Source organism: Psammomys obesus, unplaced genomic scaffold, assembly GCF_907164565.1.
Source record: "Psammomys obesus unplaced genomic scaffold, mPsaObe1.curated_primary_1811, whole genome shotgun sequence".
Taxonomy (NCBI): domain Eukaryota; kingdom Metazoa; phylum Chordata; class Mammalia; order Rodentia; family Muridae; genus Psammomys; species Psammomys obesus.
Window position 1 is genome coordinate 9,656,287 of NW_026585644.1, and position 23,584 is coordinate 9,679,870.

The window sequence follows — 23,584 nt, forward strand, 5'->3', positions numbered from 1 at the left end:
GTGTGTGTGTGTGTGTGTGTGTGTGTGTGTGTGTGTGTGTGTGTGTATGTGTGTGTGTGTGTGTGTGTGTGTTTGTAAAACAATAATAACAATAAGTAACAGGGAGGTTATGAACTATAGAAGGAGTTGGGGTAACATATGAAGAGTTGGAATCAGGAGAGGGAAGGGTAAATATGAAGTAAATGTAGCATTGGTATATGAAATTCTCAATAAAATAAAACATATTTTAAAGGAAACACAAGACAAACAAACAGCTACTCCTACTAGGCCCTTCTACTTGAAACAGCATTGCTGGGAATCCCCTGCGAGTGTGGACTGAATAAAAAGACCCAGCCTCTAATTCCTTACAAATCATATTGTTACAGCTTTGGGTGAAATGTGAGCATATTGATCTTTAAATTGTGTCCCCACTGTCAGCAACAAAAGAAATATTAGTTAGGGGGACACACTGAGTACTGTTATATTCCTAGGTTGTGAATAAGTGGCAAGTGCGGATGTCACTTAGTGTCCCTGTGGACATTCTATGCCAGGATTGTTACAGTCTGTCTTGCTCACTCAGATGTCAGGTTGGCTTCTCAAAGATACCATCGCACACAGCCTATTTCCTTAGGTAGGTGTAGCATGTTGCTACATACCCAGAGTTTGTTCAGCAGCCTGTGAGTAATGCATACCATACACACTGGAAGGCCACTGCACTCTCTATACTTTGTATTTATTTCCATACAAGAAAGTAAGGAAATTGACGACCTTCAGAATCTACTTTGCAGTGTTTCAAGCTGACCTTTAGAAGGAGGACTTACCTCATGGAGGACCCCAGTCCTACAGCATGCTTAAACTTTTATTTTCAATTGTGTGTTGGAGCTGGGGGGAGCAGTGGATATATGGACACAGATGCAGGTGTCCCCAGAGGGTGAAAGCATCAGATTGTCCTGCAGCTTGAGTTACAGGTAGGTGTGAGCTGTCTGACACGGGTGCTGGGAACCAGAACTCAGGTCCTCTGCAACAGGGGTATGTTCTCTTAAGTTGAGGACTATTGTATACCTGTCATAATTTTAGACTTCGTAGTCAGCATTTCTACACTACAGTGCTACACTGAGAACTAGATATTAACATGCCCGTTTATAAGATGATAGAATTGTGACTCAGAAATGTTGAAGAATTCATCACAGCTGGACCTCTCAAAACTAATTTATTCCAGGTAACAAGATTGATAAAAGAAAAGTGTTTTTCTCCCACAACCCACAATGTGGGTTGAGTAATTATGTGACTGTCAAGGTGGATGGGGGGAAAAGCCTACAAGGCCTCAACCCTACATAAAAATCTATGGGCAAATAAGGAATGCTAAGAGAGGGAGAAAGATTTTCTCCACGAAATATCCAATACCAAATGATCAGCCTTAAAAACATGCATACAAATAACATTGCACAAACTGAGAAGGTTATATTTAAAAATATATTTATGTACATACATACACATACACATATATAAATACATGTAACAATAATGAAATTAATGAAAGAAAAGAAGCCATTAATTTGAAAGAGAACAAGAAAAGGCTTATGGGAGGAATTGGAGAGAGGAATCAGACGGGAGAAGTGATGTAATTATAATCTCAAACACAAAAGGGAAAAAAAGGGAAAACTATGAAAAAGGACCCGAAGGGGTTCTCATGAATCGATTTTAATCTCTAAAGTGAAGATTCCTGCAGTTTTTAGATAGATCCTTTTGATCTAGAAGCTACATGAGCACATGGCCACTCTTTCAAAGGTGTTGGCCAAGTAGGGTTTCTTTAAAGCTGCAAAGTCAAGAAGATTCTCTGGTGGCACTGTTTTATCATGGCTTTTATGGTGTCAGATGAATCACATCTGTGTGTTCCCTACAAGAATGGAAATGAAACTGATCTTGCCTGTTACAGAGGGCAAAGGATCCCTAAGAGCATAAGGAGACTTCTTCGACCCTCCAAAATATCCCATTTTAAAAATGTTTCAAGATAGTCATATAAATACTCAAATAATAAAATACTTTAAATAGTAAATTCCCTTTAATATATTTCTTCAGTACTTGGGTTTAATCTGAGAAAAGAGTCATGGTTTTATAGAGTTTATAATCGTCTTCTAGTGGTTCTGGTTCTTTCCTGAAAAGTATTGTTTGTTATGGAACTACCACATCGATGACCAGGTGGTGTTAGTGTAGAAAGTGAACTTTTATGAGAAAGTAAAAAACATATCCGAGATGAAACAAGGGGAAAGAAGGGTCGTGGTAGGTGGCGTAGGAAGAGGTGATGCATCAAGTGTTGGTCCACCTCATCTGTGCCGAGTGAACATTGTTCTCTCAGCAATATATGGAATCAAGGAATGTCATCGCTCTGGTCTTGTCTTGTTGATGTCTAGTATGGAAACGTTTGTGTAACTCAACTGTTCAAATACCCTGTGATTTGTGTCATGGTTGACAATGAGTCTGTTATTCTTATTTGATCATTCGTGCCATAGAAGGTGGCAAACTGTCAAAGTTGGAATCTCTTGTCTGTAGTTCACCAAGTGTAAGAGTTTTTGACAGAATAAAATGGAGAAATCACCCAGAAGTATGCAGAGAATCATCTGCTGGGTAAACATGAGAATAAATTGATTAATATGAACACATGACTTTTATACAGAAGCATCATAAAATAAAGGAGGACATTGCATACTGATAAAATTAAAAAAGGGGATTACTAAATTGGAAAAATGGAAGAGGATCATGGATTATAATGGCAAAATGTGAAAATAATGAATGAACATTTGGCATAGTGAACACCAACATACTATATCTTCCATATGTCTTTTGAAAAGAAATGGCCCTTGTTGTCAAGTCACACTGTGGTCAGAATGTGAATGGCAGTTAGAGCCATTTGTCTCTACTCTAAAAACTCCCATACCCATGGTTCCATAACATTTAACGATATAGCCAGCTGTTAATATTTATACTTTATGTGCCATTGCTATAATTTTTTAATCTTCCAAACATAAGTAAAATGTTTTAGGCCCTTACTCTTCCTTAAATTTGGTAGTTGGCACACAACTAAGTTGAATTTGTAAGTTAGAATTTAATCATAACTTTAAAATACTGCTGTTTTTAGAGGCAAGCACTCTGGCACACTCTTGATTTAATTTGATGATAGGTCGTGGTATGAACAGGTGAATGTCAACTTGTCCTTCATGGTTAGCAATGATATGAAAGCTGTGGATTGAATTTTTGATATTTGCTTGTCTTGTATTAGCTGCAAAGAGTAGTTTGATCACAGTTCTCAACTGTAGCACTTCTCCAGACTCTATATATGACTGAATTAATTTTTGGTTTTTGAAACCACGTTTTATTTCTAAGCTTGTAAATATTGAAAAGCACAGCTACATTAGGGGCAGACTTATTTTGTAGAATTAATTACAACTTTAACTTATTCCAAGCATTGAAGATCAGAATGTGAGTGATACTTGAGCAGATTTCTAGAGTTTTTATTTCCATAAACCTGTCTGTGTTAAAACTGAGACTCCTATTGAGCATTTATGATGTCATAACTACTTTGCCCATCTGGAGTTCAGCCAACATGAGCTAGTTTATTCACACTATTTTGTCTTTCAAAGTAGATGCTGTACTGTAGAGATGCTCGTTTATTAGAAAGAGCCTTTCTGTTTCCTGCAGCTGTGATCAAAGACTGATGAAAGCTTTAGGGAAGAAAGAGCCTATTTTAGCTAATAATTTCAGGTTACAGCCCATCATTGTAGGAGAGTCAAGGCAGCAGGAGCTCGAAGCAGCTCGTCACATGCACAGTTCAGAGCAGAGAGAGGAAGCATGCACGTACTTGGCTCCACACCATTCTTATGCACGTCATGGTCCAGCCCACAAACTGGTGCTGTCCTCAGTCATGATGGAGTGTTCCAACTCAGTCAGCCCCACTAAAAAGCCCTTCACAGGCTTGTCCACAGGTTAACCATATTTATACAGTTCCTCATTGTGACTCTCTTCTCAAGTGATTCTAGATTGCATCAGCTTTACAATTAAAAGTCACCATCACAAACGTGAAACAAAACTAGTGGTTCCTAGCTGATAGGTACTGACGCCTATTAGTCCAGGTGCTAATAGAAAATGGTCTTGATCTGTCTTTGTCTTTGTTTTTGTTTTCTCATATGTGATGTTTATTTTAGAGCCAGAGTAGTTCATATACAAATGATTCAAACAATTATGGCATGTTCCCACTCTTTGAAAGGAAGAAAAGTTTAAATGCATTTCTCTTAGAATGTTGAGTAGAAGTCACAGACATAGTAAAATTCACCAATTCATGTAGAGTTCCTGAGCCAGGCATAGTGATATGCTACAGAAGAGGAAAGAGGCAAGGCAAGACAAGCTTGGGCTGTATAATGAGACCCTGTCTCAAAACGAACAATCAAAACTAACAATCAAAACTAACCAATGCAAGTGGTAAGAAGACTTTTCTCAAAACGCTGTCATTGATACAGTTGTTAATTTATTATAGCCCATTATCATAAGTGGGAAGCCACAGATGCATTTTATATTAGTAACTTAGTGTTGATATCTTTCAAATGCCTTAAAAGAAGGGTGTAGTATCATTTTGTACACTCAAGTTCTACTCGATGATTCAACACACACTCAGAAGCTCTTTTAGGGACATTTCTAATATTTTGTGGATGATAATAAATAAGGCAAGAAAAATGAGTCTAGCAGAAGTGTGATAACCCTGAACTGAGTTAATAAGATTTACAATGACAGCTATCTGTTTAGCTTCTGATTATGATTTATTTCTTGTTAAATTGGTATTTTAATAAGAAACTGTAGCAAAATTTATAGCAATGAAATATTGCAAGTTGTATAATAAGAGAATTATTCCAGATCAGCCATCATTTATTCTTTGCAGTAATATTTCCTGGGTGGAAAGTTGTGTGCAAACATTGTGCTCAACTCTAGTGATACAGCAGGCAGCAAAACAGACTGCCTTTCCAAGTTGACAGGTGAAAGTTAATAACCACAAGAGAACAATCAAATGCTTAACCAAGTATATAACTTTCCTAAAGAATTTCTGTAGTGTGTTAAGAACATAGACAAATAATAGGTTTCAAGATATTTTAATATCTTGAATTTTGTTGCTTTTTAAAATTAATTTATGTTTTATTAATTCCAGTTTATTCACTTTGTATCCCAGCTGTAGCCCCCTTTCTCATCCCCTGTCCTCTCCCAATCACACCCTCCCTCCTTCATCTCTTCCCTTGCCCCTCCCCAACTCCACTGTTAGGGGAGGTCCTCTATAGGACCTCCTATAGGCCTGATAGGCTAGGGACTGACTGATAGTCCCTAGCCTATCAGGCCTATCAGGACTGGCTGCATTGTCCTTCTCTGTGGCCTGGTAAGGCCTTTCCCACATCAGGGGGAGGTGATCAAAGAACCAGCCACTGAGTTCATGTCAGAGATAGTCCCTGTTCCCATTACTAGGGAACTCACTTGGAGACTGAGCTGCCATGGGCTACCTCTGAGCAGGGGTTCTAGATTATCTCCAAGAATGGTCCTTGGTTAGAGTATCAGTCTCAGAAAAGACTCATGTGCTCAGATTTTTTTTTTTTTTTTTTTTTTTGGTTCTATTGCTCTCCTTGTGGAAGTCCTGTCCCCTCCAGGTCTTTTTATCTCCCCATTCTTTCATAAGATGAGTCTCAGCATCTGCTTTGATATCCTGCTGGGTGGAATCTTTCAGAGGCCTTCTGTGGTAGGCTCCTGTCCTGTTCCCTGTTTTCTCCCTCTACCGATGTCTGTCTCATTGCCTTTCTGAATGAAGATTGAGCATCTTACCCAGGGTCCTCCTTCTTGATTATCTTCTTCGGGTGTACAGTAGTGTGTTTATTCTATATTATATGTCTAATATTCATTTATAAGACCATTTGTGTCTTTCTGCTTCTGGGATACCTCACTCAGGATGATCTTTCCTAGTTCCCACCATTTGCCTGCAAATTTCACGATTTCCTTGTTTTTAATTGCTGAGTAATATTCACAAACCCACACACCTATGGACACTTGATTTAAAAAAAAAAACACAATTTAATTTTTTAAAAAACACAATTTATTTTCTTTTATAGATTTTCTCTAGAAAGTTCTGTTCACAACATCGGCATTGTCATTCAGCCCCAAACAGACAAGACTTGCTATCATAAGCCTTTATAAACACACTCATTTATCATAAGGCTCATATTTAAATAGAATTTCTGTGCTTCTGTTAGTTTGAAAAGCTGAAAGTCTGTTCTCTTATGATAAACTCACAACTTAACGGCAGTATCTAGTCTCCAGTCTTTTTTATAATATAATTTTTATTTATTACAATTTATTCACTTTGTATCCAAGCTATATCCCCTACTCTCATCCCCTCCCAATCCTGCCCTCTCTCCCTCCCTCCATTATCTCCTCCCATGCCTCCCCTAGTCCACTGATAGGGGAGGACCTCCTCCCCTTCCATCTGACCCTAGCCTATCAGGTTTCATCAGGACTGTCCTTCATAGTCTTCCCCTGTGGCCTGGTAAGGCTACTTTCCACCCCCTCACGAGGAGGTGATCAAAGAGCCAGCCACTGATTTCATGTCAGAGACAGTCCCTGTTCCCCTTACTAGGGTGCCCATTTGGAGACTGAGCTGCCACAGGCTACATCTGTGCAGGGGTTCTAGGTTATCTCCATGAATGGTCCTTGGTTGGAATATCAGTCTCAGAAAAGACCCCTGGGCCCAGATATTTTGGTTCTGTTGTTCTCCTTGTGGCGCTCCAGACCCTTCCAGGTCTTTTTATTTCCCCCTCCAAATGTCTCTCAATTGAGGAATGGATGGAATTTATAGTACATTTACACAATGGAATACTACTCATCAATTAAAAACGAGGGAATCATGAAATTTGCAGGCAAATGGTGGGAACTAGAAATGATCATCCTGAGTGACGTATCCAAGAAGCAGAAAGACACAAATGGTACACTCACTTATATGTGGATATTAGACATATAATATAGGATAATCATACTAAAATTATGGATAAAATAGGATAATCATACTAATCATACTAAAATCTGTACACCTAAAGAAGCTAATCAAGGAGGAGGACCTTGGGTAAGATGCTCAATCCTCATTCAGAAATGGAAATAGTATATACATCAGAAGAAGGTGAAAACAAGACAGGAGCCTACCACAGAGGGCCTCTGAAAGACTGCCCAGAAGGGTATTACAGGGGATGCTGAGACTCATAGCCAAACTTTGGTAGAGTGCAGGGAATCTTATGAAAGAAGCTGATACTTGATTTTTTGACATTGAAGCCAAAACCATACAATAGAAAAATGACAGCATCTTCAACAAATAGTGCTGGTCTGACTGGATGTCTACATGTAGAATAATGCAAATAGATCCATATTTATCACTCAGCACAAAACTAAAATGTAAGCAGAACAAAGACCTCAACATAATACCAGACACACTAAATCTGTTAGAAGAAAAAGTGGGGAAGAGCCTAGAACTCATTGGCACAGGAGACAACTTCTTGAACAGAACACCAATAGCACAGGCTCTAAGAGCAACAATCAATAAATGGTTCCTCATGAAACTGAAAACCTTCTGTAAAGCAAAGGACACTGTCTTCTGAACAAAACAACAGCCTACAGACTGGGAAAGAATCTTTACCAACCCTATATCTGACAGAGGGCTAATATCCAGAATATATAAAGAACTCAAGAAGTTAATCAGCAACAAATCAAGTAATTCAATTTAAAAATTGGGGTACAGAACTAAACAGAGAATTCTCAGTGGAGGAACACTGAATGGCAGAGAAACACTTAAAGAAATGCTCAATGCCCTTAGTCATCAGGGAAATGCAAATCAAAATGACTCTGAGATTTCATCTTAAATCCATCAGAATGGCTAAGATCAAAAACTCAAGTGACAATACATACTGTAGAGGATGTGGAGAAAAGGGAACCCTCCTCCACTGCTGGTGGGAATGTAAACTTGTACAAGCACTTTGGAAATCAATCTGGCGCTTCCTCAGACAACTAGGAATAGCGCTTCCTCAAAATCCAGCCATACCACTCCTAGGCATATATCCAAAAGATACTCAAGTATACAACAGGGACATTTGCTCAACCATGTTTGTAGCAGCTTTATTCGTAATAGCCAGAATCTGGAAACAACCCAGATGTCCCTCAAATGAGGAATGGATACAGAGTTTTTGTTGCTTAGAACAACATTTGTGCCATTATTATAGTAATACCTATTACTTATTGAATGTCCTTCAGTCAAGTATTATACATTTTTTATAATTTCTTAAAAAAATCTACACAGTTTTGTGCTTATAATTCATGGTATTAAAATTAACAGAAAATTGAAATAAAATTAAGGGCTTTTGCTTGTTTTGTTTTAAGACAATATCTCATGTATCCCAGGTTAGTCTAGATTTTTTTTTTAACATAGATAGTGCTAGCCTCAAACTTGTGGTGATCTTGCTTTCTCTGTCTTCCTACGGCTGTCATTACAGACCTTGTATCTCCATGCTGGACAAAATCAATTTTTTTTAAAAAAAATTTATTGTTAAACTGTATTAGTAACTGCATTTCTTTTAAAACTGAAAATTCTGTGAACGTTTAGTCTGTCATTTGCATATACATCTATGATTATCTGGTATCTGAATGAATGCGTGAGTTTTCTGTTTAAAGGAAAGTTTTACTTGCCACCTTAATTCTGGGCCCTGCATAGTCATGTAGATTTGTCTTCCTGTTTTGGGTGTCTAGAGCTGAATACAGCAACTCATGTGCAACTGGGAAATACTCAGAAAATATAACTCCGAACAGGTGCTCATGGGGAAGACCAGTGCGCAGGAGCTCCTCGTCTGGACTGAGTAGTGTTGTCCTCATGTTCCAGCAGCCAAAACCTCTTCCCGAGAGTTCTTCCTTGCCTTTCTACTCTGAATATTAATGACACTGCTTCCCAGTGTCTTAGCTATTTTAATTATTTTCACTTAAAAATTATTTCGTAATAATGCTTACTAATTTGATATTGTACTAAAAAGATATTTTATCCATCTATATTTTTAGCACTGTAATTACTGCTTTGGGAGGAAGATCTAATCTCCTGGGTCTCACACTTTATTGTGGCTCAGAACCAGCAGGAAGCTACTGAAATACACATTTCTTCCAGACCCAATAAGTTTCAGTTCTAACAAGCTGATTGTGATTCTCTTTGGACCCCGAAAATTAGACTTAGTACAATGTATGGTATTTAAAAGAAAGCGTTAGGGGAGGAATATCAAATCAAGACCCGATGATCCTAACATTTTGTTATTGTTGATTTTTTTAAAAATCAGATTCACATGAAACAGTGTCTTCATAGTTTCTTTGAAGATGAGTTTGCTTGACCTCTGTACCTGCTCCTGGGACCAGGTCCATAGTGTCTCTTGGCCAGCAGCTCCTTGAAATTGCGGAAAGCAACAAAAACGCAGTGTTCCTTGTTCACTATGAACTGATGCTATTCCTCTTCCAGAGGAGGCAATTCAGATAAATAAGCTAGTTCACAAACAAAAATGACTGCATGCCATAAGGCTTCGTTTCTCCATCCATTGAGATGCCTACTACTGCTACAGCTGAGGGTGGATCCTGAGAGGCTAGGTGGAGATGGACAAGCAGGCCTGGGGCAGGGGTTGAGAAGTCCTACTCCTAATTACCTCAGGATGAGATTTCCGGGGCTTGGGGGTTTGGACACACCTCAAGCCGCTTACTCTCCAGGCTGGCCCCATTCCCAGCTCCCTACAGGGACCTCCCCTGAACCCTGTTCTCTGGAAAGCTGAGATTAGAAGCCCATTGATCACAAAGGAATGTATATAACGCTGTTGCTGGTGGCAGTAGTGTGAGAAGTAGGAAGGTGGAATGGAGGGAGACCACGAGTGGCTGAATAGAGGGAGGATACCAGACACCATCCAGGGATTTGTAAGGTTCTTCTAAAACACAGCTTAAGGCTTAGAGTCTGGCATCAAAGCATTTGTTTCCCTCATGAGAAGTCTGCTTTACCTGCAGGTTCTATCACTATGTCTCTAGAAATGTGATTACCTTGTGTTTTCTTAGGGCGAGAGCCCTCAGTAAGACAGATTTGAAAAAGACTGCAGTGAGCTGAAGGTCTGACGGTGTGTCCGTAATAGGTTACTTTTATCCATACTTTACAGTGCAAGCTAGCTACAACCTAGACCCTTGGGTATGGTAGAGAAATGGCTTACCATTGAGCACTGTCTTCAGCATCGGACTAGCTTTGGAAAGACACTTTATTGAATGTTTTCCTATGTATTTTCATAACGATTTTCCAACCATCATAATTTTTGAAAAATATTTCACAGTAGGATACAATTCCCACTTTCCACTAGTTTGGAAACCTTGACTTTGTGCTCTTATTGTTTCATATATTTTTTTATCTGTATGAAAGTAAAATATGATACATAATTCAAATTTCAAAATAACTTACTCAATTGAATTAAATCTATTATATCTATATTTGTAAAACTTGTCCTTTAAGTTTGATGTTTACACTAGTTTGTTAAGATTATTGTAAACGAAAATGCCCTACCCCCTTCAGTAAAGCTAGTCTTGTAAATAGCTGTAAAAAAACTTAGTTGCATTTCTTTATCAGTGTCAAGATGGTGTAAGACATTCAATTTCTTACTGTTGAGCTTTTTGAATATGAAACCCTGGTGCTCAGTGTCCATGATGCTTGTTTTGACAATGCTTATTTTTCTTCTGGGAGATAAACTTCAGCTGCCAGAGGATGGGCCTAATTATTTTCAAACTAAAATAAGTTTTGGTTGTCAAGACTTAAGTAGAAGGCAGGACTGCTAATGAAGGGGAAGGTAGAAGATGGGCATTCTGTTAGAGGTGAGGTGTAAAACATGCTGAAAATGAAGACGCATTGGACAGCAGCTTCCTGGAACCTCAGAGAAATAGGATAATTACTTGCTATTCTGGAATTTTCATTCTATTTTTGCTTATACAAGTTTAGAGATCTTTTTTGTTGATTGTGGTCTGTGGGTGTAATTAAACCTGAAGTGACGAAAGATGTGTAGGCATCTATTATGCCAATATTATGATTGTGTTATTTGTCTTACATATTTTTTTATAATTTTTTGAATATTCTGTTAAAAATACTCTGAAACATGTAGACCATTGTTTCCTTTCATCAGTAGCTCATTTGAAACGTTGTTCTGAAAATCTACAGCAACATATTTGCATGATCTTGGTAAGGCGTGGGGTAATGCAATTGGAGAAAATGGATGCTAGAGAAATGCAGTTCATTTCCTGTTGCAAATCTCCTCAGACCTGATGGTTCTGTCATGGAGGCACAAAAACAAAGAAGGCAAGCAGAGGTGGGGGACAGAGAGCTTGATGGAAGTCATTTTTAAAACAATGTGTATATTACAAATATTGGCTAGCAGATACATGCAATTCCTTGTGACATTTTCACAGGTATCATACATTCCTCTTCATCACCACTCCTGCCCTCCCCTCACCCTCTGGTGTTTTCCTTCCTCCCCCCAATTCGTTGCCCTCCTGCTTTTATGCTACGCATGATGTATAATTTCTTTGCCCCTCTGATCTTTAGATCTTGTTTTCCTGTCTCACAGCCTCTTTTCTATTTTGATGTCCTACATATACATATGTATATGTGTATGTCCTACATAAATACATACATGTGTACATACATTTAAATAATGCTCCACATCCATTCTTTATAGCTGAATAAAATGTATTGTGTATCTCCTGTTACCTTTTAATCCATTCAGACGTTGATGGGCCTCTAGGCTGATCCTATATCCAGACAATGGATGTAATGGATGTACTGAGCACGCCTGTGCCCAGTACTGGCCTTGGTCCTCTGGGTGTGACCAGCAGTGGTGTCAGAACTCAAAGGCTAGCTCGAGGTTTTAAATCCATCCTAATTCCCACAGTGGCTGCATTAGTTTTAATTCCAACCTTGAGGTGTATGAAGTTTGTTTTTTTGTTTTTTTGGGTTTTTTTTTTTTGTCTAAATTTTTTTTTTTATTTATTTAAATGACATTGTCTTGACTGAGGAAAGAATGCGAATGGTAATGGAATCTGTTACACATATTAAATGGAATAGTATTCACCTCTAAAGAAAAGTAGAGCACAAAATTACAGGAAAGGGGGTGGACTTAAAGTGTATTAATTGATATTAATTGGGGTCGCACAATGTCAGAAAAAAAAAGAATATTTCTTTTTCTCTCAGGCAGATCTGGCCTATTACAAATATGTATATATGTGAACAAATATTCATGTACTCAAAGTATAACATGTAGAAGGAAGAAAATAAAACATCAGCATTAGGTGATGAGGAAGGAGTAAGCACAAGCGCGCACTTTAAATCATCAAAGTGAATAGTGAAAACTTATATAATGCTAATTAATTGTTTCTAGGTCTATCTGTCAATTTTTCAGGGTTTTTGTGGTGGGTAAACACATGAAACTCTAACTAATGGAGAAGCCTAAGATCCGTTGAGAAGCTCCAAAACTTCAGACTGGCTATTCTAACTGCAAAGAAGTTCATTAGGATGTATACATGTAGAGGAGGGGGTTCCCTTTCTCCACATTCTCACCAGTATGTGCTGTCACTTGAGTGTTTTATCTTAGCCATTCTAACAGGTGTAAAGATGGATCCTCAGAGTCCTTTTGGTTTGGATTTCCCCAATGACTAAGGACACTGAGCATTTCTTTAAATGTTTCTTCACCATTCGAGATTCCTTTGTTGAGAATTCTGTTTACCTTTGTATCCCATTTTTTTAATTGAATTATGTGCTTTGATGGTGTTTAATTTCTTGAGTTCTTTATATATTCTGGATATTAGCTTTTGTTGGATGTAGAATTGGTGAAGGTCTTTTTCCAAACTGTAGACTGCCCTTTAGTTCTATTGACAGTATCTTTTGCTTTACAGAAGCTTTTCAGTTTCATGAGGTCCCATTGATTAATTGTAGATCTTAGTGCCTGAGCTTTTGGTGTTCCGTTCAGGAAGTTGTCTCCTGTGCCAATGAATTTAAGGCTTTTAATCCACTTTCTCCTCTAGCAGATTTCATGTATCTGGTTTTATGTTGAGGTCTTTGATTAACTTGGACTTGAGTTTTGTGCAGAGTGATAAATATGGATCTATTTGCATTTTTCTACATGTAGACATCCAGTCAGACCAGCACCATTTGTTGAAGATGCTATCTTTTATCCATTGTATGGTTATGGTTCCTTTGTCAAAAATCAGATATGCATAGGTATGGGTTTATTTCCATTGATCAACCATCCTATTTCATGTCAGTACCTTGAAGTTTTTATTATGATTCCTCTGTAGTATAATTTGAAGTCAGGTATGGAGATAACTCCAGAATGCAAACTTGAACAACCACTCTGGAAACCAATCTGGTGCTTTCTCAAAAAACTGGGAATAGCCACAGCTCAAGAACCTAGCCATACCATTCCTGAGCATACACCAAAAGATGCTCTACCATGCATCAAGGACATTTGCTCAACTATGTTCATAGCAGCTTTATTTGTAATAGCCAGAAGCTGGAAACAACCTAGATGAGCCTCAGCTGAAGAATGGATAAAGAAACTGTGGTACATTTACACAGTAGAATACTACACAGCCATTGAAAACAAGGAAATCATGAAATTTGCAGGCAAATGGATGGAACTAGAAACGATCATCCTGAGTGAGGTAACACAGACCCAGAAAGACAAACATGGTACATACTCACTTATAAGTGGGTTTTAGTCATATAATATACGATAGACATACTACGATGAACAGACCCCCAGGAAGATAAGTCCAATGGGCATCTTAGTCTTCATGTGGGCCAACTAGTTAGGGGAGCCAGGGATATCTCTGACATGGACTATATTGCCTGCTTTTTGATCACTTCTCCCTAATGGGACTGCCCTACCAGGCCACAGGGGAGGAAGATGAACTCAGTCTTCATATGAATTAATGATCTGGGGTATCTGGGTAGGGGTGTTCCCCTATTCTGAGGACCAGGATTGAGGAGATGCAGGAGGGATGGTGAGACTGAGAGAAGAGGGAGGGGCCTATCACTGAGATGTAAATTAAATTAATTAATAAATAAATCAGAAGAAGGTATTTGCCTAGCATGTGCAAGGAAATACAATAACAACAACGAATGCTATGATTTTTTGTTGTTGTTGTTTTGTTTTTAAAGATGTATACACTTTGGATCTGGCTAATCTCATGTGTGATGGTTTCTATTTATGAGTTCTTTACAAAACATCATAAATAAATCATTTCACATGCTCTGTGAATGCATGTTTAAAAGCTTTTCTGTCAGAACCGTGAGGCACTAGGCAGAACATGTTAGACAGAACCTTAATAAATGGAGACATATCCTATAGTGCAAAACATTATAGAATATATTTAAAAGAATGAATTAGTAATAAAAGGAAAACCACTGCATCTCTCAGTTAAACAAATGAAAATGAAGCTGCCCTGGTTGGAGGAGCAGCTTATGTGGAAGAAACTGAGGCAGCTTCTATTATAACCACCGTGAACAATACATTTGTACCAGATCTAAAGTGCTATGTGTGATAACCAAAGATAACAACCCTTATTAAATGACAGTATTTCCATCTCTTGAATTTTCATACATTCATTAAAGGGGGGGGGAATGTGAAACATATTTTCGACAGATAGAAACATGAAAGTTTTGTTGTTTTGCTTATATCCAATGGCATTTAGAAAACTATTTTAAAACTTTTGTAAGTTAGCTGTTCAGATAATGCCCTTTCCAGAAGAGGAGTGATGGATAGAAATTAATCCACACAAAAAAAGAACCCAACTACTGTTGCCCTCTCTTCCTTTCGCCAGAATTCTGGGCAGCCTTCCTTGCTCTTTCTGGTCCCCACAGCCTAGCTTGGGGGATTCCTCTCCCATTCGGCTGTTCTGGACACTTTGCCACAGAAGCTTTTCCTCTGTCCTTTCCTGGCCCTGCCAGTGCAGATGCTGAGTAGTTCAGAGCAGGAAGAAGAACTTGTGTGACAAAGGGCTCCACTTTTGTGTTTGTCCCTGAAACTGCTGAGATGTTGCTGTCCCATTTGGGGATTCTGAATTTATTGCTTGCAGAGAAATGATGTTACTATAAATGTATGCCAGAGACTATGGAACATTTTTGCAAGGTTGTGCATTCTATTTACCTTATAGGTGAATTCTATCATGTATGTTGGCCTGAAACTCTGTTGACATGCTATTTTTATACTAAAATGAGGTCTATATTTCAGCCATCCAAAGTAGAAATAGGTTCTGCCATTTGTACTTGGATAGTGAACATATTGATTGATTTGCTGATTGATAAGATATTCAGCTATCCTGTACTCATAAGAAAGTATCAACTTTTTTTTTTTTTTTAAAGGCAGGTTGGATCTGGCCTGAGGGACTGAGAGATAGGAAAACATTTCATTTCAAAGCCACAATTTGATTTTTGTTTTAAGTGTAGCAGGAATTGGATGCAATAAAATTGATAGGGAGTCTAAGATCACATTAGGATTTGTGAAATGGAAAAAATAAAAAGCAAGTCAAAACAAAACAAAACACTTAAAACAAACAAACAGACAGACAAAAAAACAACAAACAACCCAAACATTTTATTTCTGCGGTGTGCTTGTTTTCAAAAACTACCTCTGCTAAATCTCCTGTCAGTGCTGAAACTAGAAGGCAGAAAAGCTCCTCATCCTTCAGCCAACTGCAGTGCAGCCAGAGAAACAGGCAACAAAAATAGAACACCAGGATTGCTGTGCGTGGGTGAGGCAGAAACCACATTATGAGCAAAAGCTTCCAGTATTATTTTAGAACCAATACAGCTCTGCACTTCTCTGCTCTCTCTTCCAAAAACACATACTACAGAAATAAAATGAAATGAAATGTGTGTGCATTCTCCCTCTTTGAGTTAGGATTTTTCTTCCTCCTCTTCTTCTTCTTCTTTTTTTTCTTGATTTCCTTTCTTTGGAGGTGTGATGCCACTATGTGAAGCATACTGAGGGAGGAAAGAGTTAATTGCTTTTAAGGCCCTGCAATAGAGAATTATGGTTTGAAAGATAGAGGCTGGACAGCTGGCTTTGCTGGGGTATTTTTAAATGCATTAATGCAGGCTCCAATCACTCGGCCATGCTTGACCTATTTTTGGCTCAGGCCGACCATTGTTCTATTTCTGTGCCTGTGGGCCATGCTGTTGTTGATTCATATGCAAATGGATTATCACTAGCTTTAGCCAACTTGAGCTGAAAGAGGCTGAGAAAGGGAAGAGAGAGACGCACAGACAGACAGGAGGACACCCTCTGGAGCCACTTGCAGGCTGAGGATTTCGCCCTGAAGCCCCAGCAGTCCAGGGAGCTAGACGACAGGTTTAATTGTTTTCCTTCTTTTTTTTTTAATCTCCCCCCCCCCATGGGCAGAGTTAATATTTTTTCTACTTATTCTTAAAAAGAAATAACCCTGAAGCACATTCCTGTTGCCCACCTGCTTTTAGTTTCCAGGATAACCTAAAACTCCAGTGAGCTATAGCATCTACCGTGCTCTTTCTGCTTTGCACACAGGTTGGTGATTGGGGGGAAAGTGCCCAGGTCTTTTTAAAGGGTATGCCCATCCAAGCAGAAAGGAAGTCATTGTGGAAGTTGATCCTCCTGCTTGCCGTTTCTCTCGGGGAGGAGGGGGGACCAGTCAGGGTAGCTCCTGGGTCCAGAGAGCCCCGAGCAGCAGCAATGGTGACTCTTTTATGGAGCTGAAGTAAGAGTGGCTGGAGTATGCTGCAGACAATTTACGAGACTGACTCCTGTCTTTCCTCAGATGGAGTGGCCGGAAGGGAGCAGCTTTTGGCTCAGCAAAGAATGCACAGTATGATCAGCTCAGGTATGATCTCTTTTATAGTCGGGGTGCTTGTTTTATGTTTGAGAAGGCTGAAGGGGAGGCTGGTGGGAAAATGAAGGAAAACAGCTTGCTTAAGGAATTGCTTTCTCGGCTGGTTGTTGATGTTTTCATTTTCTTGGTGCTATTGAAGTGTTTTACTTAGATACTTCCATTACCCTTTCCCTGCATATTCTGAGTGTGTTTAGGGAAGGCGGCTTCTGAATGAAATTGCAAAGAATTGCTACTGTTGCAAGGAGACACTGAGATAAGGGAAAGAAAGGTGTTTCGTCTTACTGTGCAGCCGGAGAAAGGAGACCTGTACTGATTGTAAACACATGCTCGTGGGACTTTAAGTTCATCTTGGGGCTTCAGTTTAAATTGCAGCTTCAGCCAGCCAGATGACTTTATGTTTACAGTGTGCACACACAAGCACAACTATTTATAGTCCTACCTTCTGAAGTGTGTGTCTGAGAAGTTCTCAGGTAGTTTTATTCTTTCCCTAATGTGCCTTTTTTTTTCTTAAGCTCAAAGTGAATCTGTTTTGGATGAAATAGAATTACTACCAGATGCTTATTTTAATTCCTCCCCAAACACTTGGGAAGTCTAGCATTGCCAGGCAGGTGCAGTGGCGCGCGCGCACACACACACACACACACACACACATGCATGCACATTCACACACATATACATGCACACATAGACACACACAGAGACACACACAGACACGCACACACACACACACACAGAGAAATGTATTAGAAGCAGGTGCAATGCTTTGTTGGATTCTTACAGGGACAAAGTCTAGTTCATAGTTCTCTGTACATGCTTGAGGTCTCAGAGATCTGCTGCAGGGAGGTGGGGCTTGTCCACTTCCCAGTTAATGTCTATTAAAAGTCTCCACTCTCCTGCAGTCTGACTGACACTAATTACTGCTGTTTGTTATTTGTCTCCTATAACCAGTTCCTCAAGCTTTTGTTACTCTGTTTCTGTCATCTTCTGAATGCCGTAGCCTAATTTGGTTTAAAGTTCTTTCTTGGAGCTTCCGAGTGCCCCTGTGGGTTCCATCTCAGTTATAGATAACTGCCTACATTCCCAATAAGAACGTCCTACAGAACAGCTTTCAGTTAGTAGGCTTCTGTAGGAAAGAAATTTTCTACAGGTTGGCTGGCATGCAGTCGGCTTCTGTGCCTGTACGTATTACCATCTGTGGACCCTCTTTAAAGCCGGTTCTCTTTAAAGCTCTCTTCAATGTGATGGTCTTGAGATCCTCTGTTTTCCATGTCTTCTTGTGGAACCATCATGAAGTGTCAGTTTTGTAAAATTTAATATTCAACACCAATGTCACAGAAATTATATTCATAGTGATATCTGTTTGGCAAAGGGGAACATTCTAGAATGTCAGTGTTTGTTATCATTGTGGCTGAAAGCTGACAAGGGCTCAGGCGGGGCTAGCAGGTGTGTCCGGGTGGAACTGGGCACTCAGCATCACATTTTTGAAATATCCATGAATACTAGAAACTATTTTAGCTATGTCTTCAGTGCTGTGATATCCTTTTAGTCTTTACACGTTGTTATATTTCTTTTAGAGAAGAGAAACACAGTAGAGTGTTGCAAGAAACAACAGTTAGCTGACACCGGGCTAGCCACAAGTGTCGTTAGCTAGCTTTGCTTTTTTCCCTGTGATTTTGATAACCGAACAACTTGGCTCAAGTCCGAAATGAAGCTGCTGTTTCCCTGACATTGAAAGATTGGTATGCAGCATAACAAGATCTTCAAACTGGAAGCCTTGCGATTTCTTTGCTGCCTGTCTCACCTACAGCAGTATCCAGGCACCAGCTGGTAAATGAAGAGCAGTGTTATAGTCAGTATCATTCCAGCCCAGCCAGTCAGATAGCCCAGTCTGCCTGCAGCAAACAGGGGAGATCTAAGCTCTACTTGTTTTTAAAAGTTAGGATATTAATTGCATCCCTCCGCTGATGCCTCGTGATATTTGAATTTGTTTCATAAAAATGAGCAGAGATTTCGTTCACCTAATCTTTTTTTTTTTTGTGCATTTTTTTTTTCCTGAGGCTGGATTACCGAGTACGCTTTCCAATAGATGATGCTAAGATTCCACCCTGATGTTTCTCTTTTAATTTTGAACGGGCATCCTGGAGAGCAGGGTTGCAAATCCCCTTAGCCATTATACTGTTAGTGAACTAACAGTGGTGGAGTAGGGAGGATATGGTTGGTCCTGGCGAACATTCGCCAGATTATTATTTTCCTCCTGTGGATTTACTACTAAATTGGAGACATGCTTGTCTTCATAGAATTACAGACCCTTCTTTCATCTTTCTTGGATAACCACTGACCTGTTTTGAGTCCAGAATGAGTCCGTAGTGACTGGCAGTGCTGTTTGAGGACCCCTGTGTTCATGAGCCTGCTGCCAGCTAGCTGTGAAGTTGGTTTGCTCATCTTTAAACAGTCATTGGTGATGTGCACCTGTTGGTCTCTGAGATTCTCGTGTAGGCACATCTGTAAAGTGAGTGTGCTGATATTATTACGAGTGGAGGAACACGGCTCTCCATTCTTGCTGAACATCCCAGATGAATTGGATTGTCCATGAGGAAGAATGGTTTTGTTCCACAATCCTGTTTTGTTAATTTTCTTGTAAACGTGCTCTTTCTTTAAGTATCTGCTTTAGTAAGAACAAAGATATTTTCTTCTGTGAATCATGACTGTGACAGGGTAGGGTTCTTACGTGCATGTTCTGTGAAACATCTTAATAATAATAGTAATAATAAAAGACAAAGAATCTGGTGATGGTGCTAAAACTGTGAAACTCTAATAGGTACTTAATGAAATTGGTGATGTTTTTAAAAGTTAGTTTTATCATACAGTTGTAATTAGCAATGTGTCAAGATAGCACATGTTTTCTTAGGTCTTACATGTTAAAGTCTATTATTTTGTGCAGAAATTTTTGTATGTCAGTGAATTGCAACGATTCACATAGTTGCATGTTTTTCAATAATATTGGTCAGGTTAGACATCAGGTAGGATTAGGGTGGTCCACATGTAAAACATGATGTGCTAACACCTTCGTTTAAAATAGTTGACAATATTGGATTTTGAAATCCATTAAAAGTGATATATTTTGCCAGGTCATTTCCACTTTTGTGGCTTGTGTGGACCATGTAAAAATATTGACTCAAGCCTGTCAGCGGGAGCTGGCAGAATGAAGGGTATTTTTCTGTTGCCTGGCTTGTTGCCTAACGTGTTGGACAGCAGAAATGTCCACTCAGTGTTGGACAAGTTAAAAAGGAACTGCCTCAGCTTATACCGAATTGCTGTCAGAGATAATTAAAGAAAAACCGTATTCATTATGTATTCTTATTTTTAAAGATCTAAAAACATTTAAGTCTAAATTCTGATTTTGTTTTTTATTAAGATGTGTCTTCACCTTTCCAGAATATATTGTTTCTTGGTGTGTCATACTGAGAAAAATGGACCATTCTGGATTCAGTAGTCAACTATGTCTACTTGAAATATAGAAACTAATTATGAAGCAGTCTGTGAAAGCTACTGTTGCATAAGAATTTCTTCATGTCTGACCCGTAATTGCTATTTTGCTATTTTTCTAACTCGTGTTATTTTCACCTTTAAGCCTATTGTCAGTTGCTATATTTGATGGGACTAAAATAATAAAACTGTTCATAAGTAAGTCTGTTGCGAGAAAGGGCATGATAAGTGTGTCCAATTTCTGAGAACCACACAGGTGCTGTAATCAGTAGTATGTCCGTTCAGTAAGAACAGCCCATAAAGCCCTCAGGTGTCTGAGAGAATTCTAAATTCTGGATTTGAAAAAAATATTCTAAGTGATGGTCTTGCATTTGGAGAGGAGAGGTGTGGAGACATACTGCAGACATAGTTCCTCACCCCTGACAGCTACTGAAGGGGACCCCTTAAATATATAAGCTAGCAGGCACATGCCATCGCCTGACATGGCATTCAACAGCAACTGCAAAGAAAATGGTGTGTGCTGTACTTTCAAATGAACAGCCAAGGAAAACTCCTAGAACTTTACTGGCAAACTGACAAGTTCCTAAGAATTCTGGTGTCCCCAAACACGGAGAGCAGCTGATCGAGTGACGTTCTCAGCGTCTAAGCTGTCCCTCTTCTCTCACATGACTGAAGCACAGTAGAAGAAATTATGGAAGAAGAAGCTGGTGAAATGGGGGAGAGGGCTCAAACGCAGACTCTCTTGAGAAATACAGGCATACAAGCAATGTGCTAGCTAAGCTCCACAACAGGATGTTCCTGCCTAGCTAGTCTTAGCGTTTCACCAAAAAGGAAAATTTCAAGGTTTTGGAGCAATGGTATTGTCTAAAAATTGCTTCCCAGAAAATAGCACATCTTAGCTTACCTTAAACTCTATGAAACAATACTTTAAGGTGAGAATGGCAAAGCTATAGGATGAGATGAAAAGGGAGATTTTTGTTCTAAAGGGATCACCTAAGAATGACAAAAGCATGGTAATTATAAAACGAAATTCATCATTAGAAATGGCAAAAAAAAACCTGCAAGGTTTAAAAAGGAGAGTGGGTTAATGTAATTAGAGAAAAGTTAACACAGCTGAATGACAAAGATCAACAAACAAAATAATTACTATTTTAAACCAATTAATATGTACACATATGTATGTGTGCATATATATATATATATATATATATATGTACACACACACATATACACACACATATATGGTAAAAACGTGAAGAAAGACAAATTCATTGAAACAAAAAGAAAAGTACTGCAGGTTGAATTTCTCATCTTTTGGGAAAATTTAATGCAAATTCTCCAGACAGTCATACCCTCAATGGGCTACTGAACCATAAATGCTTTTTCAGAGTTCCAGAAAGTCAATTCCAGGCTGTGAGGTCACAGGCAGGAGGAAAGAGCTCTGTGGGACTCAGGGAGGCATATCAAAGCTACCCAGTACTCACTATCAGAAGACAGAGAAGAAACCAGGTGTGGTAGCACACACCTTTAACCCCAGCACATCGGAGGCAGAGGAAGGCAGATCTCTGTGCTCCTGAGGCCAATCTGGTCTGCATGGTGAGTTCCAGGACACCCAGAGCTGTCGAGAAGAAACTCTTTAGAGTCACCAGTGTCTTCACTGTCATTGTTAGCCACGGTGTTCTTAAAACAGGGAGGAAACTGGTAGACAATGTAAAAATCCTCAAATAGGAAAGAGATGACCTACCAGTGGGATCAGATTAATCAACAGATGAACTGAAATCATATTCTGAAGGAGAAAATCCTAATAAAATCAATAGGGGTGGATTTAGTTCACTTGAATGAACATGGATTAAGATTCTGAAAAAAGGAAAACAAAGCTCAGACTAAACAGTGCGAGGAGCCGTGAATTCTGAGAAGGAAAGATGTGAGAACCTACTAATGTTCTCCTTTTTTGTTACCAGGGACAGACTTTCTGCTGCTTAAAATAGAAACGTGTAGTGGTTTGCCTTTTTTTTGCCTTTTTTTTTTTTAAGTTTCCAAACACTAATTATTTTTGATAGTTTATTTAACCCTAGAGAGACCTTTCAGAAATAGTATCTTATTGTGAAGAAGCATTTAGTATGTTTACAGTTTCCTCAAATGAAGTTTTAAATCTACTCGGTTCAGTTAAGTATACAGTTATTTTTTAGGTAAAAAAGAAAACCAATAATATGGTCTCATTTTTATAAAAGTATTTTAAAATCTATCCACACACTGTAATAATTCATATATGGATAGAAAGTTAGGAAAGACTGTGCATTTGGTAAGATGTCATAATTTTTGCTTTCTACATCTATATTTGTTTATTTCTTGCATGCACATTCGTGTGTGTGAGTGTCATGTATGTATGTGTTATGTATGCACATGTGTGTATGGGTGTATGTGCTTGTGAGCTCATGGAGGGCAGAAGAGAATGTGGAGCCCTGCTCTGTCAAGGCCTGCCTCCTCCCTCTCAGACACGGTCGCTCACCAGACATAGGATTAGGCTGGTGCACAGCAAGCCCCGTGATCCTCTAGTCTCTCTCCAGCACTGGAGCTGTAGTCCCTGGCAGGACCACACCCAGCCTTTTACATGGCATATGGACTCAAGTCCTTATGCTCATATATCAAGCCCCGTCACTCACTGAGCCATCATTGCTCATCTCCTGTAGGAACATATTGATTTTAGAAATTGATTGTCTTAGATTTTGCACTTCCACATACAAAGTGTTTGCGTCAGAAATTTTGATGGTTAGGAGTGTGTATATAGCCTGGTCTGTTTTCCACTGCCAGTAAAAGAAAACTAGTCAGAAGACAAAGTGCTGTGTTTTTACCACGAGTTATAGAGTTATACAGCTGGGCGGCAACAGGGGCGGGCAGTGCCAGCTGAAGTGGGGTCTGGCACCTCATTCCACTCCACCAGTTTTGGGTGGTGCCATAGTTCCAGTGCTGCTGAGCGATCCGAAGGTCATGCTTTCACAGTGGTGTTTCCAGCTCCTGGCCTTGCTGCCTGACATTGTTGCAGAGACAAAGGAGGGAACCTGACATTTTAGGCTCTTTTTCTGTTTTTACTAACCCCCGTGTGTGTGTGTGTGTGTGTGTGTGTGTGTGTGTGTGTGTGTGTGTG

At 39.2% G+C, this 23,584-nt stretch overlaps 1 protein-coding gene across 1 annotated transcript in view; it reads left to right on the forward strand.

Annotated features, from left to right (window-relative positions):
- The window catches only part of Hdac9 (histone deacetylase 9), a 675,889-nt gene that overhangs the window by 171,536 nt on the left and 480,769 nt on the right, over positions 1–23,584 (forward strand). Inside the window, exon 2 of the mRNA XM_055624368.1 lies at positions 16,882–16,944. Within this exon, the coding sequence (XP_055480343.1) occupies positions 16,882–16,944 (63 nt within the window). The remainder of the gene's footprint in view (positions 1–16,881; positions 16,945–23,584) is intronic.